Source organism: Mesitornis unicolor, unplaced genomic scaffold, assembly GCF_000695765.1.
Source record: "Mesitornis unicolor isolate BGI_N332 unplaced genomic scaffold, ASM69576v1 scaffold36462, whole genome shotgun sequence".
Lineage (NCBI taxonomy): Eukaryota > Metazoa > Chordata > Aves > Mesitornithiformes > Mesitornithidae > Mesitornis > Mesitornis unicolor.
Window position 1 is genome coordinate 5,715 of NW_010169155.1, and position 19,797 is coordinate 25,511.

At 40.5% G+C, this 19,797-nt stretch overlaps 1 protein-coding gene across 1 annotated transcript; it reads right to left on the bottom strand.

The window, feature by feature from the left end:
* Positions 1-2,122: 2,122 nt before the first annotated feature.
* Positions 2,123-18,654, bottom strand: TMEM71 (transmembrane protein 71; the record flags this gene model as incomplete). The annotated part of the gene is made up of 11 exons (XM_010179268.1): positions 18,505-18,654; positions 15,512-15,546; positions 14,895-14,909; positions 7,965-8,050; positions 6,452-6,509; positions 5,166-5,378; positions 4,208-4,377; positions 3,516-3,701; positions 2,911-2,986; positions 2,379-2,428; positions 2,123-2,195 (listed from the first exon to the last, which is right to left on the bottom strand). Coding segments are annotated over exons 1-11 (1,112 nt in total), but the record flags the coding sequence as incomplete, so codon positions are not given.
* Positions 18,655-19,797: the final 1,143 nt, after the last annotated feature.

Sequence of the window (19,797 nt, forward strand, 5' to 3'; positions counted from 1 at the left end):
TTCTAATTTTTATCTTTTTGAAGTAAAGGAAATAAAAAGAAAGGAAACAATGGAGCCAGGACTGGGATGGCCAGCTACAAGTATGACTTTATCAGTGCTCTTATTTTAAGGGCCTTGAGCTGCACCAAGACTCAAAAATGCTTGATAAACAGAAACTGGAGACTGAGGATGAGGTTTGACTGAAAAAGGACAGGGAAGAGAAGAATCTATAAATGTTTTCCAGATATTTTGGACTGGTACATGTTGATGCTGCTTCACTCCTTCAGTGGAGCAGTACCAAGTGAGAGCAGCAGGGCACCAGGCCCTACCGTTCAGTTTATATTTGGAAAACGGAGGACTTGCTTTGCCCGTTACTGAAAAACATGTTTTCTCTGTGCTGAAGCACAGCAGTTGTTTAACAGCTTACACTCTTTAGCAACTGTTGTCAAACAATAAAAAAAATATTTCATCCAAATAAAATGAAAGAGGAGTTTTAAACAGCAAAGTGGAGTAATTCACATTGGAAACTGGCAAGGGTCCCACAGCTAAACCTTCACTTAATGAAAAATCCATGCAACCTTTCTGGAATGCTTGAACCCTATTTTATAGTAGGGCCTACCTCAAAGTCTGTGGAATTCTTTCTAAACTTAAACACATACTCACCAATTATTCTTTCTTTCCAATTATTTCCTGGAGGAAAAAAAATAAAGCACACATTTTTGTAAGTCCTGATTTAAACCACAGTTTGTTATAATCAGTATATATTCAGGTCCTGGTTGCCCAAATTTAATTAAGCTATAGGACCACTTGTTTGAGCAGGTAACAGCTCACTTACGATGGGCATAAAAGAGGTATTTTGTGTATGCCAGTGGCTGAAAAGCTCAGAGTGTATTTGTTTTCCTCTGGCGAAGAACTGCTTTGTTTTTATGACTCAGGGCTAAACTATCCAGGAAGTCAGAAAGCAGTACTTTAGGGCATGCGTTTGCAACACACCAGTCCTAACCTGGTGGCATTGATTTTATTGGGAATAATGACATAGTAACAAAGTGTAACACACTGCCCTTAAGTATCTGAGATGTTGTGATAAGACCCTTGGACGCTCAAAATCTAAGAATCTCATTGCAGTATGGCTCTCCACGTTGTGCCTTGTTGTTTCTAAATTCGAGTATACTCTATTCAAAGGCTCAGAGGTCTGCCAGGTTGTCTTGTTGCCCTTGGGATACATTGAACTCTTAAACCTGACACAGTTTCAGAGACAATGTCCTTTTTGAGCTTCATTTTCACTACATGAAAATTCAGATAAGCCCAAATGTTTTTAGTCTTAGCAGCATTTTAGATTTTACACACTCAGAAGAATTTTCTGCTGTGTAAAAAGTGGAAGAATGATAATTCATAAATCCAACACATCCACACATGCTTTTAACATGGAGGCTTAAGTATGGGCATGCTCTAAAGATTCAATTCAGACCTTCTAAATACCTAAGGGGTTTTCTCCAGAAGGATTTAGAAGCTACAGCTCCGTACAAAACTTTGAAACAAAGCAATCTGAAACAGCAACGTCAGCACTTTAAAACAACTCATCAGACTGATATAATACTTCTTCCTGAAACATTTATCAGACTACAACACAAGCCACAGGCAAAGCTCTGTCCTGAACCTAATAGTGCATTGCGTTTGGAGGGCCAAGTCATATCAATTCTGTAGTCCCTGGATGATACTGATGTGGCTAGCACCATAGTTAGCTGGTTTTATTTTTTCTACTCAAATATAAAGGCTCAGTTTTGTGGCCTGGGAATCAACTTCAGTGCAAGGCTTGAAAGCAGATCTCTGGGTTCATAATGAGTTACTATCCTTGCTCTGTCTTCTGCATCTTCATGTTATGGTATATTAGGTTTATCTACTTTTTCTGCTAACAAATCGGTGTTACAGCACTTATGGCACATTATGAAAAGGTAGGTTTTTTTCAGAATTAAGTTTCTATAAATACAAATCAGTAACAGGAAAAGTCAAATCCTCCATCAGTAACTTCAAATCACGCCTTCTATGTATTGACATGCAAACAACAGAAGGGATCTCTCCTTCCTCTTCTTACTACAAAATTTCTAAATTCCTCTATTAAGTGCATGACGTTGGTGCCACTTACCAAAACTCAGTTGTCTTGAAAGATGTGTCAAGGCTGAAGAAAGGTGACACAGCAGCATCTTGGGACAAAAGAACTGTGAAATTTAAATGGAAAATCCCGTAACTGATTGAAGGTTACATTCTGTCCCCATATGCCCGCATATTGCTCTTATTAGCATCTACAAGAGCTGTGGATATACATCCAAGGATGGATTTTGGTCCTCAGATGTGACTTAGCGCAATATTGTGTGTTGAATATAAAGAAAGTCTGTACTTACAAACTAAAATTATCAGCAACAAAGTGGCAGACAATCCTCCCAGAAAATATCTGAGAACATAACAATACCCATTAAGGTTAGAAAACACCTAGGGATGCGTATTGGGTTAACAGAGGTGGGAAGAGGAGAGAAGGTTCTTGCAGATGAACCCTCTGGCAGGTGAACTGTAGTTTGAAACTTTAAATTACTCAAGCTATTGAGGCTAATCTACAAATAAAGACCTCACCATTCCTAAACTGAAGGAATCACCCACATTGGTCTCTTAAAAAGACATGAATCCCTTCTGATTATTCTCAGCCTTTCAAAGCTCCTGTCCAAACACAGTTGACAAAGTAGTTCTCGTATCTGTGTACATATTTCTTATTTTTGTTGATATCTATATAGCTTAGGTATTTGCCTCCATCAACTATAATGTGAAAATACATTTCCACTATAAGATGTATCTAACTTTGAAAATGTGTCCCTCAATTCACCAGTTGAAATGGAGTTAGCATTAATATCAGAAACAACAAATAACAGAAATAAAAATTACCTTGTACATATTGAAATGATTAAACACGTGATCAGTGCAACCATCTGAGAAAGGACATTTCTCACTGTGCTGGATTCTAAAACAAAAATCAGGAAAATTATTTTTGTGAGTTTTCAGGAAAGTAAATATATGACAAGAGGTGTTTGCAAAGACTACGTTCAGCCTGTGAGGCCAATCTCTTCAGTTTCTTTCTAAGAGAATTCGTCTAGAGTGATTCAAAGCGGAAACCTAATTTTCATGCTCTGGGTGTCTCTCAGGAGCCTTTTTCCCCCACAGCCATAGAGCACTGTACCCTACATGCTCTCAGAAAACAAGCCTTTCTGAATAATTGCCTGTCTCTGTTTCTGTTCCCATGCCCTTTCCTCCATTTTCCTCTTCACTCCACTTTTTTTCTTTTTTTCCATTTATCACTAAAAATAGGAGAGTAAAACATGTGAGCAGGGAGACATGAACAAATAAATAGCAGTTTTAAGATTTTAATATTTTCATGTTTCTTTTATGTTTCTTGAAATAAATTCTATTTTACAAGGGGCCATATCAACATTTTTAATGTATTTTCAGTTCACTCTAAAAATGAGGCATATCAGGATAAGACTGTAACATACCTGCATCGCTCAAAGTCTTTTGATTTGCATTCATCATAAATGGAGAGCAGGATTGTGAAGCACAAGCACAAAATGATTCCCAAGGCTGGATAAAGCCCTCATCTTTGATGAGAGAGGCTCCATTAGATGCTGGAGTTTGCTTTTGTGGCACATAGCTATTATATTCAGAAGAAAAGTCTGAATCACCTGTAATAAGTGCATATGTAACTGAGACTGCACAAAATAAGAGCTTTGGGACTATGTGTTAATGGATTTTATGAGGGGAAAAACTAATTACTTAATCACAGGAAGGGTTTCAAATTGTCAGGGATAGAGAATTGGCAGGTTTGATGGAAATTATGCAGGTGAAAATATGCATAGTAAAGACAGAATTGCATAGAGTGTAACACAATAAAGTTATTAAAACAGCCAGATTAAAGCAGACAGAGCCAGTTATTAATGGCACCAGCATCATCATCATCATCACTGCTGATGACTTTGGATTCAAATTCAATCTAAAAATGACTTTTTGGCACAAAACCATACTGTGTTTTTACACCAGAAGCTCAACTCACCACTGTTGTTCATCTATCCTTTACCTGCACATTTTGGCAGATAACCGCTGAAAAACCTATAGAAACAAACACTCAAGTCCCACTAAATACAAACTGTAATGATGTAGCTTGATTACTTGGTACCTGGTCAGGTCTTACCATTGTCACTCTGAGTGATTTCTAGTTTATCGCAGCCATCAGGCCAAGGATCATCTACGTGGGAGGAATCCACATTGGTGAGGACAGTGCTGCTGAGCCATGAACTAGAGGCACTAAGATTGAACAAGCTGTGAAGAGAGCGACGGATTTTCCTCCTTCGCCTGAATACGCTGGAAAGAAAAGACAAGTTGTCAAGGAACAGAGTTAATTCTTCTTCTTGAGCAGAGACAGAGCTCTGAAGTTTGCAGGACTGACATGAAAGAAGCAGATTCTGGGTGCTGTTCCTAGTCCTGTTCTTGACCCTGGATATGTCACCAAGAATGGCTGCTGCCCACTGCAACAGTGTCAGGGAATGTATTAGCACAGCGATATATCCTGCTTTGTGATACTGTACATTGTGATACCAAATGATTCTACAGTTACTTGGCTCTGATACTAGCGTGAGTGGTCTCATGCTACCCATGAGTTTCACCCTACCATATCCCATTTAGTGCAGTCTGAATCCACTGTACTTCAACATTTTTGAACTACATTTTATATACTTTCTTAAATTGATGTTCTTCTGAAATCAAGAGAGATTTTTCCCTGAGTAAGAATACCAAGGTCAGACCTTTTAATTTATATATACATATATACGAGTAATACGTGTATTTATATGTTTTTCTTATTCCTTATTGTGGTAACACCACATTGGCAAAATGAACTGTAGCTCTCCGTTTTCTTTATTGGACACAACTACAGCAGCAACTGTGTACTGAAGAGGTTTTGGGTAGTACGATTAGACATGACTGAAAATCAAGCGATTTCGACCACTGCACTCCCTAAACTAAGTCAATTGAGAAGTTCCCACCAAGAAGCAATGCTGATCTGTTGACAGCCACACAGATACCTCCAGGTAAGTCTGGAGATGTGGAGACAATTGCCAACATTGAGTAAAATCTCCATATAGTTCACTTACCGAACTAAATTCTCTTTATATGTAACATTTGTCCGGGATGGTGTCAGTGTTATGTTACCTTCTTCATCAGACAGAAAACTGTCTTCTGTCAAAACGTAATAACCGTTAGAAAGCAGTCGAGGGCTGCGGCGACACGTGGAAAGAGAGCCTGTCAGAGGACTTGTGGAACAACACTCATAGGCATGGTCATCATCCAAAAAGGCACAAGCATAACTGAAAAAGAGAAACGAAACCCTCTAATTTAGTGAATGTCTAGACAGTGCAAACCTCTGATTTAATAATAATGTATTTACGTTATCAGCTGATGGGGGCTAGTAATGACATAGATTTAAAATATATGTATACAGTGATACTACTTCTGGACCTAGGGGGTTTCGGCCAGCTACAGTGTGCCTCCATCACTTTCCAGAGCTTCAGATTACAGGAGGGGTTCATGCCAGGTGAAGATTTCATGAATGCATGGAACCATCTTGAATTGAGAAGTGCATGGTGTGTTTCTGTGGCAGTGCTCTTGGCCAAGGAGTCCTGCCAGATCTACACCTACATGGAGCTCCTACATGGAGATGTTCCAGTATTTTGCTTCTCTGAGTTATTCTGCATGGCACAAGCCTGACTGCATCTGAATCAAGCAGGATTTATCTGTTTTCTATAAGCTAGCCATAATTAACAAAGAGTTAAGGGTACATGACTAAATTCTCACCAATCCTAGAATACCATGCAGCTAGAACAACATGGGATAAATTCTACACATGGTGATAACTTCATGCAGCGCTGAAATATGATGGACTTGGAGATGAACTATAGAACAGAAAAATATACTATGCTGTATTTAAAATAGAATTGAGTAGTGACAGAGGTGAAAGAATCTAAATGTTGTAGACATTTTACTTAGTTCAAGTAAAATTGGATTTATGGTGAGCCCTTTCTCCTCAACAACTTTGAGTTCCAAGTAGCCATGCAGTGACATCCATGGAAAGAAAGGAAGACATTGGTCTGATTCAGGGGCTGACGTGCATTTCAGTATCAGGTGTAACTGTCCCATATGGCATGTCACAGAGGGATAGCACCATTTCAGTGGAGGCAAAAGCAGGTGGAACAGAGATAATCCATAATCTTGTAATTGCAAAGCCAGTGCCTCCAATTTCGACAGTATTACTTCTGAACTTCCATTTCAAGCAGTAAGTAAATTAGTATCAGCACTACAATTTTAAGTGGCTCAAGAGGGATTTTACAGAATCTCCAACAAAACAAAACCAAAATTAAACAAGTATACATTTCCTCAGTACCTTGGAGAAATATGTTGTGAGAGGCTGTGTCTACGTTCTCCATTAAACACTGTTGAACCTGCAGAAGCAAAGGCCAAATAAGGAGTCTTTATCTTATCCATTGACAGCTCAAACAGCTGAGACATCTTCACTGACAGGTACCTTGTGTATATCAAAAAGATCATAAAAGGAGCTAAAAGAGAAAAGGAAATTAAGGGAGAGATTAAAGGAGATAAAACAGATGAAAGAATGGAGGAAAGATGTAGTGTTTATAGGAAACTCATCTCAGCCAGGACAACATGGAATCAGAGTCAATCACAATCAGATACTTGGACTTTGTGCAGGTAACAAGCTTCAGAGAAATAATTACGGACACAAATGCAATAGCCACAGTAATGTTAACGGTGTTTTCCCAGAGATCTGCTTCATGCCAAAAATAGTAAATGTACTGGCAAAAGATACAGAGTTGAATGGAAGGGCCACCATCATCATTACAATACATTTTTCGGATGAAAATTGCAGACATGGCACAACAGGCATAGGGATAGTGACAGTGACAAAGATTTCACAACAATATTGTGGCAGGAGATCAAGGAAATAGGATTTGTCTGGATTACTGTGGCTCAAGAATGCATCTGACTGAATCAGTCTTATGAAATATGAGCAATGGCTATCCATAGGGAGAATTGATATCTGTTATTACATGGAGAGACAAAAGATATGATCTTCCCTATATGACCTTGCCTCTCCTGTATCTTTAGAGCATCATACTTACAACACTGTTAGTAAATGCCTGTCATTCACCTACGAGAGGAGACAGGTCTAAAAGATTTTTCTTTATGTTCATTTAAGAGCTGAGGCAAAGAAAAGACATGAAGGTCAGTGTTTCAACTTTGGTAATCTTATTTATCGTCATTTGGAGCTCAGTTGTCAGTCACAGCCTGGTTGTGAAGGTCTGACTGAGCCTTGGGACCAGGCAAGGACACTAAGAAGTAAAACATTCTAGGGTAATTTTTTTAAATCAGCCCAATTATCCTACTGTCACGCATACTGTTGCTTCTATGCTTAAAAAAACCCCAGCAAACAAAAAACCCCAACAAACAGAAGTCCATCTTTCACTTTACAATTAGAAAATATTGCTCTAACCCTGGGAAAAACAACTTGAGGAGAAGACAACTGGAAGAGACTTGGTGGAGCTACAAAGAGATCAAGTAGCATCCATCAGAATGCCATACATCAAGTTTTGCGAGAAGTGAGAGTGGTGGTGTTGTTCATAGACTGACATGCTGTAGACCTATTTTTTTCGTATTCAGTTAGGTCTTGAAATTATTTCTTTATTTTAGGCAAAATTATTATATTTAATTATGCAAAAATATAATACTCAAACCCAATACATTAATTCAAATTCTAAAGGAAAAACAGAGGAAGAACTCAACAGGTGATTAGTGGATCTGAATATTAACTAAAACCTACAAAATCTCGAATCTTATCAAACAAAATCCCCTCCAGCTCTGACGAATGTGCACAAATTTACCTGCTACTGGTGTTGATGCAACATGTGATATTCCATGCATCTTTAAAAGGACTTTCTCATACACCCTGGGATAACAGGTAATATGGGTCATCTGTAAAAGTTTAAAAAGAAACAGAAGTATGTTTTATTTTGTCTTGTTTCAAAATTGGGATGAGAAAGATAGTGTCATCACTCTATATCACATTATTAGTTATAACACAGGTGAAAGTGATTGACTGTAGAGCAGATTTGTTTGAAAAGGGATATAGAAGTATACCTCAGCAATTATATCTACTAAAATTCTTTAATAATCTGAAAGTGACACTTTCCAGCAACTGAAACCCATAAAGCAGTTGTATGGCATGTGATTTTCTCCGTTATGACAATACAAAGTATTAACCACTAAAAACCAGTAACTTTTAAGAAAAGTAGTTTACATATGGGTAGTGCTTTCACTAGAAAGTGTTGACACATACTGAGCAGAGTGGCAGGCCAAACCACAGTCCTTCCGTTACTGATTTGCATTGTCTCATAAATTTGCAATGCCTGTCTCTGCAGGACACTTGTTTAACTGCCACCTTCCACAGAAGTGAAATTAAGGTAAAACAGAGTATGGACATAAATTTGTAACAGAAAGTGAGAGATATACATAGAGAAAAATAAAACTGGGGAGGTGATGAATTTATCTGTTTTTAAGAACAGTTAATAAGTGGTTGTAATTGGCTTTCAGACTATTTTAAGTAATGATAATATCAAGTTTCTGTAAAGAGTCGTAGAACAGGCAGTCCAAAGGCTTTTTTTGCTACCCTTGATCATGAAAATTTTTGTCTCTTGTGGTGATGAAGAGGGTTCTGAAAATCATTTCAATCAACACTGGCGAAAGCACGAAAACGTCGTGTTGTAGACAATGCGGTACAGTGTTTTGCTTTCATTTAATATTCAGTCCCATTTCTGGGCTATTAATAGCATGAAAAGCTATAGTAACAATATAAGCAAGCCAAAACAAAACTTCTCAACCACCACTGTACAATGAAGCAGTAGGGTTATATCTGTAACCCACAAAATAAGCATCAATACAGAGCCTTTAAGCTATGACATGAGAAAAGGTCAACAGCTTTAAGAAATCTCACTTAAAGTGAATCTGAGGTGAACATAGCAATATTTTATGTCAAGAATTCAAATAAACTTTTAATGGAGCAACCCACTTCAATTTCAAAACACCCAAAACCCCATGTTGTAATAGGAACAAAAATTCACTGTCCAAAATAGTCACTCCTAATCACCTTTCCCTCCAAAAATCAAATTAATCTTTAAGCCAATGATGCCCTCCATTGGTAGCCAGCAATCCTCTGTTCACGTTTATATTCTAAATATTTACATTAATATGTACTAAAGTATAGTGCTATTAAAACAGCTGAAGCCCAGGCAACCAGTTTTATTCTGTTGTACATACCAAACACAAGTGTCTACAAAGATAGTTTGAATTTTTCACACATAGCAGTCATTTTTGAAGCGCAGTCTAGTCTTTTCTCCCTGGTATTGATAACAACATTCACAAAAATACAAAACTTCCCGAAGAGCAGTACAGAAATTAATCCAAAGTTTAGTTATTCCTCAAATATATTAAGAGATAAAGATGTGTAAAATCTTCCAAACCTGGAAAATCCGTTTCACTATTAACACACGTGTGCAAGAAAGTTTCTCATAATCAGCACGAGAGCCTCTGAGCAGTGAAGTGGAGGGTGCTCCTTCTGCAGGTTCCTGGAGGAGATTGGCCCTGGGAATTCGGAAAGGCAGGTCCACAAAGTCCCCTGTTTCCTTTTGAAAACAGCCGGTGCAATCAGCGGCACAGAGGCAGAATGAGGTCACGCTTCCTGTAATGCAGCCTCCCATCAGCAGCATTCATTTTGAAAAGCAAACTGAAGATTAAGATTAGCCCAGTGAACGCTTTCATAGGCTGTTGTGAAAGAGAAGACAGATACACTATAAATAACATTTTGCTCCAATGGAGATATGCAGAACAAAGACACGATCTTTTCTCATAAAGAAAAGTGACACAGATTTTTGTTTCAGCTTTACTTTTCTACCTCACTCAGAAAACTTTAAAGTGGTGTATCCAAATCACTCCATTTGTTGAAATACTTGTGAGCCTGATGGGCTTTGATGTAGGAAAACGATCCAGCTACAAAAACAATAAAAAATAAAAAACCTGTGTGTAATAACAAGACATTTTGCAAAAGCACTGTTATACAGAAGGTACATTTGGTGAGAGTTCAGAGTTGTTTAAGTTTCACAGTCAAAAACATTATTTCAAATATAGATCATGCCATGTTAGCATAAATTCCTTTGAAAGGAGAAAGGAATAAAGCCATTTACAAACATATTCACTGTTCCACTCTTTATGTTTCATACTATGTAAGGTAGCAATTTGTCATACCTTAAAGTATACAAAAATCAAGTTGAAACCACATAAGAGAAATGGAGCCTGAATAAGATGTCCTGGTAATCAGAATGATTTGGCTGTAGAACTATTACACACAAAAGTAATATAAATCATCTGCTTGACACTAAAGAATTACACAGCCTTAGGGAGCAAAACTTCATCTCCAGACAAATAGATAGAATATGCTACTTGGTACCTCTCCTGATGTCTGTATGTATCACTGACAAAAAGAAAGCATAAATCAAGTAAAATATGATTGATTTGATTTAATGATTTTTTTTTTCCCATGGAGAAGAAAAAATACTTCCACTGATAACAAGGGAATATAAAATTCTCACTTCACAGAAAAAGAAACAAAAATAGGAGTTAGGTAATTAGGATGTTACAAAAAAGCTTCTGTTCAGGAGCTAAACTAAAATGAATGTTTTAAGGTCTTTTTGCTCAAATGTGAAAACTCAGGGCCATGTTTGTTCTTAACATAATTTCTTTTAAATTAGTGGTATTACACCAAGGAAGAAATCTAGTCCAACGCTATTTCCATGGATGCATGGGCTTCATCACAGTAGGATTTCTCAGGCCACCCTGTCTCTCTACAGGCAATGGACATAAATTCCCAATGGTCTTTTAAACGAGGTCACCTATTGAAGATTTTTCTATACATACATTGATTCACAGCACAGGTTACTTCTTGGAGTATTTTTGGTTTCTTTTCATATTCTTCTTAGCAGGAAGCAGTTAATTCTGAGCTTGGGCTGCTCTTTTGAAGGACAGTATATTTTCATGTTTGTCTATAAAGTTAAAATATATTATTTCTCTATCATAGTTAGACTTAAAGGTGTTTTCTTTTTTACCATTCATATGTGAAACTCCGAAACATATACAGCTTTTTTTTGTTGCTCTTCAAACTGCCCACCCCACCCTGAGCCCCACCTCAACTGTCAGATTTCAAATTCTGGGAAGTGAACACACCAACGAGCTTGCTGCGCAGTCGTCTTACACCTGTTGCATACAAGTTCAACCCACAAAAGGAAGGAAATGAGAAATCACAATACTAAATACCACAGATCTTCCTACTCTTCTCCCAGGCTTACTCTACTTTTGACAGCACTACACATAAAGAAGTAAGCACACTGCTGGGGGAAAACATATTGTGCTGGTCCTGACAGTCCAAGAGAGGTGAGGCTGGGGCAGCTTCATACCTGAGGTCCCACCAGCACCGAGCCTGAGCAAGTACACCTGGTAGCACATGTATACACCATATATTTACATACATAGACAGCTGTTAACACAAACACAGACATACAGAGCACTCAGACAGACAGCATTCTTCTCACCTCTCTGGTTGAACAGGATGGAGGTCCACTAGTGAGAATATACAGATATATCTACACCTGCACAAGCTGGATCCCTCCAGCAGCTCGGTTCCGACACTCAGTCTGCCCAGTAGCTGCCCCTAGATCCCAGTCCCCACAGCTACTGGCACTTGGACATAGGAGCCCTCAGAGCCACAGCCACACCCCAGTTGCTGGTACAGACCATCACACACTCACATACAGCTGGCTGGGACACCTCTGGTCCTCAGCAGCCCATAATGTGCCTCACGTCCCCAGGCAGCAATCCTCCCCAGTCCCAAAGGTGCTCTGGTGTTGACCCATCTGGGCGGGTTTCAGGCCTGGACATAGGGGCTGGGCTCCTCTGGGACAGCCCTGGGAGAGGTCCAGTCAGGGTGTTCCTTCTTCTGAGTCCTTAATTTGGGTTCCCACCTGCCTTTGAGTCCATGTGCTCCTCTGGGCTGGTGCAGGGAGGCCTTTGATGGGCTGATGACTCCTGGGATGGGTCTGGGAGCCTTCCTGCAGGGTGTTTTATGGGCTCCCTCTTCTATCCTTGTCTCTCTGTGCTCCTTTGTGAGTGTGCAGGTGGGCTTTTAGCAAGTATTACACCGTAATTCTGCCATCACCACTGCAACTCAGTGCAGTGCACTATTATGCTAAACACACAATTTTCAGAAAGGATATTTTGCCTAGTAGAATGAATTGATTGGCAATGGTGGAAGGAGTAGAGTGCTTATTGATTGAATGCAATCAAGAGCAATTTGATGCTTCTGTAACTCTCTTAAAGGTCCTGGAAAGCTCACAGTATTTAGCTTTTCCATGAGCTTCAGTGGCCTTCAAATCAGGCCATTTGTCCCATGCCATAGTTCTTTGCTAATGTCGTTCATATAGTACTCCACAAGTAAAAAGTATTCTGTGATATCTGAAAATTAACGGAAATATTAAAAAACCAGCAGGGAAAGGGCTGGCCATAAGAACATCAGAGCAGCCACACTGGGTCAAACTGAAGGTCTATGAAACTCTTCCTGCCTGCAGTCTTGCTGCAGGGAAAACTAAGAGTCACTTTAATTGGCCTTTGTGAATAATAACATTTCAAGTTAAGTGCATTCCTTTATGCAGCAGAACCACTTAGCAATGTTTGAGGTACCCTGGTAATTAAAAAAAATTCTCACAAAGCCAGGCATTTTATTTCAATTTTAAGAGAAGGCTGATCCTGCATAAAAATAGCATTTCATTGTACTTTACACAACTGACAAATCATATACAATTCTAATAACCTTATCCAGTCAGTTGTATGAACAAAGATTAATTTGCTTTAAAAGATGAAAAAACTCATTTAAGTGTTATCAGATGGAAATCTCACTCCACCTTAACAGAGACTTTCTTAGTTTCAGGCTTGATTTTTTTCCCAGATTCATTAGTTTAGCTTATTTGCTCCTGCAGTAAAGGTAACAAAGGACATTTCTGTTTTGCATGGTGAAGTGCAATGCATAGACCTGTAGAACTCAGAATTGGCTCTAAGCTTGCTGATACATCCACACTGCTGGGATCTCAACAACAGCTTACCTGCAATGTTGGTTACATCTGTATCTACCTACACATGCTGTCCAGATAGAAATAGAGGTGTTTAGAAAGGATCTGAATCAAGCAAACCTGCAACACACAATGATACTTCTCTGTGCAAAGCCATGACCAGCCTGTGTTGCATGTCCCTGCTCTTTGATTAAATGGTGTTGGAATGAAATTTGGTTGTTTTATAACTTGATGTAGACATGGCAATGTGCTTGAGAGGAATTTTGTACAACATCCCATCAATATGTAAGAACAGTGGAAACACATACACAGGGAAAAGAAGTGCTGCTATTAGAATCTGTAACTCCCCCACCTTTCATCCAAAAATATTGCTCCTTTAATAACTGTTTTAGCAGAGAAAGAAAACAAAAGGAAGAGGCTAACACTCAAATCCAACAGTCAAGGCAGCATTTAGTTGAGGTCTCTAATAGAAATAGTGGGTCCAAGGTAGGAGTTCTTTTTAAAATTTCTCACAAGAAGATCCAACTGTTACTGAACAAGAAGATAGAAACAATAAGAAAGGCAACAAACATACCAGTGTTAAAAGCTGGCTGACTTAATTTTATTAAGGATTACAAAAGTTCATGAATTAGCACTCTACAGTGTCTGCAGTGACCAGAAGTGTGTGTTCATGGTGCCTGGACCAGAAGGTCATCAAGCTCCCAGCACAAATCTACATGCAGCATCTCAGGACACCCAGTCTGAGAGGGAAAGGACAGGGACTACACTAGGTGGGACAGTATAGGGAGATTCGTCACTCTCAGGTCTAAAGGGTACAAAACCGCAGATCCAAACACAGCACAAAATGACCAACCGAGGAAGATCCTATGCGATGTAGTGAAGACTTAACCGCCCACATTCCTTGTCTTCTGTGTCACCACAGGTAATGCTGAACAGACCACCTGAACAGCAGCATCTTGGTGGCTGAAAGCTGAACAGGCCACCTGGATACACACAGCTTTAAGGTACCACCTAGGTGCCCTATCTAGACAGCTGAAATCTGAATCTTTAGTTGGGAGTTTCCTTGCTACCTTATAAGCCCCCAAAATGGAAATTAATGCTGCTCTGGAGGTGATGACGTACTGACGTGTACCTGTGACCATGGATGGTTTCTGTGACAGTCCTGATGTGATCTGCATGGACCAGTGGTGGAGAGTCTTGTACTGATGTGCAGTGAAGGCTTCTGGCCAACATATAAGTCTAAAAGATCATAGTACTCTATATGCATACTGAAAATCTGTAATTGAGAACGTGTTGGTACTGCTGGTTCCTGAGACAACGGTACTGGCAAAACAGCAAAGACACTGATGTCATGGTCATTTCTATAATTCATACTGATAAATGCATAAATGAAGACAAATAACAACTGACAGTGATACTTTAATAACATTTGTTAAAATGCCTGCCTTCCATACTGTTTTACACAGCACCCTTATTAGTTGTGTCTCTATCTGTATGTAAATAACCACTGTAGTCTGACAGTGACTGAGTTCTTTTCTGCTTGTATGCCAGTATTCAATAAAAGTCTCAATTTCTGAAGCTTGTACTGAGAATATGCAGCCTTTCTGGAACCGTTTGCAATTTTTCCAGCTATGCCTGTGCCATACTGACTTGTTGCTTCTCCAGCTGGATTCAGACTGATGTCCTGGACTAATTCAATTGCTAGGAAGAGGAAAAGACACAGGCAGCCTTGGTATCCAGGGGAGGATCATGATACACTACAGGCAGAGTGGTTTTATGGCTTGGATGCCATCCAGCATTGCATAAAGATCAAGGATTTAAATGTGGCCTACAAGGCAACTGAGGACAGAGAGCAGAACTATGACAGCCTTCCAGAAACCTGCCCATGCGATGCCAGCACAGACCCAATGGCCAAGTATCAAGAAACAATTGACACTTCCCATTAAAAAAAGTGCTTTGCAAGCATTTTACAGGCAGGGGTGGAAATTCAGGGCTAATAATCTCTTAATCAATAACCATGCTTTAGCCCCCCTACACCCTAGTTTTCACAGGACCACAAAAGAGACATGAAAATATCACCTTAGTTTTACAAAGTGATTGGTATTGCCTGCTGGCAGATGTGATGTATTTTTCTCATTCTCATTGCTGGACTTCACCAGGCTGGACAGATGTGACTTTTGGAGTTCTGTTTTCCTTCAGTCCAAGTTGCAAATTCTCTCTACACATTAATATTGGCAATCTGACTACAAAATTGTCCTTGCTGCCTGTTTTGCAGTGATTTGCCAGTCAGTCTCTCCTATCTTCTTACAGTACTCCCCAACATCACTACAACTGCGATAAACATCCTGCTATGAGTGCTCAAATGTCAGCTCCAACACAGTCATTGTCTTGGCAGGATGTTCCTTCTGTCCCTTACCCACCCTGAGGTCAGCTCTCAAAAATGACAGACCATGACAAACTTACCACTGGGATACGTTTGTGAGCCAAGTGCTCTGTTGATCTACCAGAAAGTATGTTCTGAATTTCAGTCTCACAGGGAAATAATCCAGGAAATCAGTGCACAATCAAAGCAGGTATTAGTACATTTCTGTCAGTCCTGTTCTCATCAAGGACTTAAAAAAATCTTCAGTAAAATATTTACTGATGTGTTTCAAACTACAGATCCCTCCCTTGGACTGAAAACACAGTCCAAGACATAAGGCTACAATATGTAAGACAGAAGTAAGCAACACATTGCACACCACTGTTTCTGAGGCAAAAGCACGACCAAATCTCAAGAGGTCTAACATTGATTGCAAAACAATATTTATAGCACAGTGAATGTTGAGAATGCCCCCATGAAATATCAAATGGATACACAGAAAGTGGTTTAATCAGGCTATAACATGACACAGCAAAGCTGCCTTCATCCAGAACAGGTTCCCTGTCAGCCATGCAGAGCATCAGGAGGTACCACTCTGGCAAGAAGTAACTTCACCCACCTCCCAGGGTTTCCTTCAACCTCCATCAACAGGGTTTGCTCTTTCTTCTCTTTCTTTGCATGGATTGTGGCCTCTTTCACTAATGTTAGAACCATCTGCATAAATAAATCTTTGTTATCCACCTGGCCTTAGCAGGTCTCACTCCTTAGCATCCTCACCTTACTATACTTCACCCTTACGATAATGCTAGTAGGGAACTTTACTTCTGGTTTACAGCTTCATGTCACCTCTCCAGTGTGGAGTGAAATACAGTGCTGTGATTGCAATGTAGGGCTTTAAAAGGAAAAGAGAAGTGTTTGGTGAGATAGTGAAAGCCTTCACAAAAAGGAGGGAGGAATTTCTGGAGGGGAGGAAGTCTCTGGGATGAGAGAAGAAGGGTAGAGAAACTGAAGAGGAGGACATAGCAACTGATGTCAGACAGAGTGTCAAAATGGACAAAGGAAGTGGCAGGAAAGGGACAGATGATGACAGAGCAGAGCTAGGCTGTGACCAAGCCACCTACATAGATGGACACAGCGGGGCAGAGATGCTGCTGCATGTTTGCTCGGCTGAGGTGGTGAAGGTACCATTTAAATACAAGCACAAGTAGTTACTTTAAATATGTTTACCTTCTATAATAAGGGTAAAAACAAAGACAGAGTTTTATTCTGTTGACTATCACCTCATGATCACAATATCTGAGATTTAAAGTAGTTCTTTTATGGACTAATCCAATCACCCACAAAAAAAAAATAAATGGCAAAATAAACAAACTGATGTCTGGGTCTCTCACCATAATACAATTTTTCCCAGGTGTTGGTTCATTCTCTCAGATCTTTCATGAACCCTTCCAGTTTTTGGATGGCTTTTCTGAACAGTGAGTTATTTTAATAACAAGGTGCTGGCGCCAAGTGCAGCGATAATGTCACCTCTCTACTCCTACTCAGTATTTCCATGTGCATGTGCTCTGCAAAGGCTGCATTAGTCTTCTCAGCACCAACAGCGCACCATGAGCTCATGCTCAGCTGATTATGAAATCCTCTCTTCCCCCTCCAAGTCTGTGAGCCACTGGCTGGCAAGATAAAATCTTCTATCCAGTTTGGTCTCCAATTTATGGTCTGTATAATATCCACAATGCTAAAGACATGCTTCATGACAAGATTAAACACCAAATTCTGCGACGAGCAGAAGCAGTGAAATTTCCTTTCCTGCGATGTTCTGGTGTCTGAAGAAGAGCAAGCACTGAGCCTTTCTATCATGGAGAGGTTGGCTATGATAGAGGTTGATCACTGAGTCAACCCATTAACCATCTTCACTTTTCTAATAACATCGTGGTGCTGCATGTTCACTGCCACTCAGAGAGGTCTCATTGCCAACACAACGACCCTCACTAACCTGTAACAAGCCCTCTAAGCAAAAGCCTGTATCAAAATTACACTCAGGGTACCAACAGCTGGAGAATTCAAATGAACGCAATGGCAACTTTTTTACTAAAGAAAGAAAAAAACTTTTTTCCCTTTTTAACTTTGGGTTTTGTTTATTTGCTTTTGTTGTTATTGGCCTGTTTGTTTTGTTCTTCTCCAAGCATCCTTCAGTTTCTCCTGCTTGCCACCCCCATCCAGAAAATGGGAAGGGGGAAAATATCAGAGGAGGAATAAAAAATCCCGTAGCAAACAAATACTCCAAAATATCCCATTGTACAGTCTCTCTATAAAGACTCTTGAAGTGGGAGGCAGCTTCCCAGGGACTAACTGAAGCGGATGGGTTGGTCTCGGACAGCAGCCAAACACCCACACAGCCACTCACTCACTCCCCATGCAGTGGGATGGGGGAGAGATAGGAAGAAGAAAAGTGAGAATGTTTGTAGATCCAGATAAGGACAGTTTAATAAGTAAAGGAAGGCAAAAAAAACCGTAAACAAAAAACAACAAAACCCAAAAAAACCCCAAGCAATGCAAAGGCAATCACCACCTCCCACCAGCAGACCCATGCCCAGCAAGTTTCCCAGCAATGGCCTCCTTGGAAGACAAAAGCCCCACCACTCTTCTTCCTCTGCCCCAGGTTTTACTGCTGAGGTTGACATTTTACAGCATGGAATACTCCTTTGGCCAATTTGGGTCTACTGTTCTGGCTGTGTCCCCTCCCAGTTTCTTGCCCACCCCTCAGCCGACTTGCTGTGGGGGCAGAGTGAAAGAAAAAAAGTGAGCCTTATGCTGTGCAAGCATTGATCGGGAACAGCCAAGACGTTGCTGTGTTATCAACACTCTTTTAGCCACAAATCCAAAACACGGCACCATACGGACAGCTATGAAGAAAGTTAACTCCATGCCAGCCAGACCCAGTACAATCTCCACTCCTTGTTGCTTACTGTTCACAGCATACAGAGATCTTACACTCTCCAATACATCCCCATCAATCAGCACCCCCTCCTTGTCTTTTGACATGGACACAGACATAATCTTAGTTTGTCGGTCAAACCCCAAATGTCCATGGAAGTCCAATCAATCCATTGGTCCAGGACTTGTGCTCCACACAGCATGTGTGATGGTTTGATTCCTCCTCAACTGGACAGGGGGACATAAAATACGATGGAAGTTGAGGACAGGGAGATCACTCTGCAATTACTGTCATTGGTAAAAAACAGATTCGACTTGAAGAAATTAATTTAATTTATTGTCAATCAGAAGTCAGAGTAGAGTAATGAGAAATAAAACCAAATCTTAAAAGACCTTCACCCACCCCTCCCTTCTGCCCGGGCTCAACTTAACTCCTGATTTCTCTACCTCCTCTCCTCCTAAGCAGCACAGGAGGATGGGGAATGAATGGAGGCTGCAGTCAGTTCACATCACACATTGTCTCTGTCGTTCCGTCCTCCTCACACTCCTTCCCTTCCTCCAGCATGGGATCCCTACCATGGGAGAAGAGGAGGAAGGCCCCCACAAGACGGTTTCCAGAGTGGCAGTTCCCTGATGGCAGCCGTGTAGGGGCCAAATGCCAGACCTGGCTAAAGGCCAGCGCTTTTGCAAAACACAGAGATAAGTAGCACAGCAAAAGCAGCACAGCCATTAAGAAGCCCTAGAGTTTAATGAGCAGCAAGAAAGGGGGGCAAATAAATAGGGACCAGCAGGTAGCAGCTTAACAGCTGTAACAGCTGCAAATGCAGCCCGGCACACTCTGACCCGATCTGTCGCTATAGAAAGCCCCATGCTGGGTGCCCAAAGGGACAGCACTGGGTTGGCCCCATCACAGCCAGGCACTCACCCAGCCAGTGGCTCAGGAGAAAGCTGGAGAGAGACTTACAAGGGCACGGAGTGATAGGACAAGGGGTAACTGGAATGGGGTAGATTACATTGGACATTAGGGTGAAATTTTTCACTCTGAGGGTGGTGAGGCACTGGCACATGTTGCCCAGGGAAGTTGTAGATGCCCCCTCCCTGTAAGTGTTCAAGGCTGAGCAACCTGGTCTGGTGGGAGGTGTCCCTGCCCAGGGAGGACAGGAGGGCTGGACGGGATGATCTTTAAGGTCCCTCCCATCCCAAACCACTCTGTGATTCTAAAAGCCAGAAAATCCATGCGTGGTGACAGCG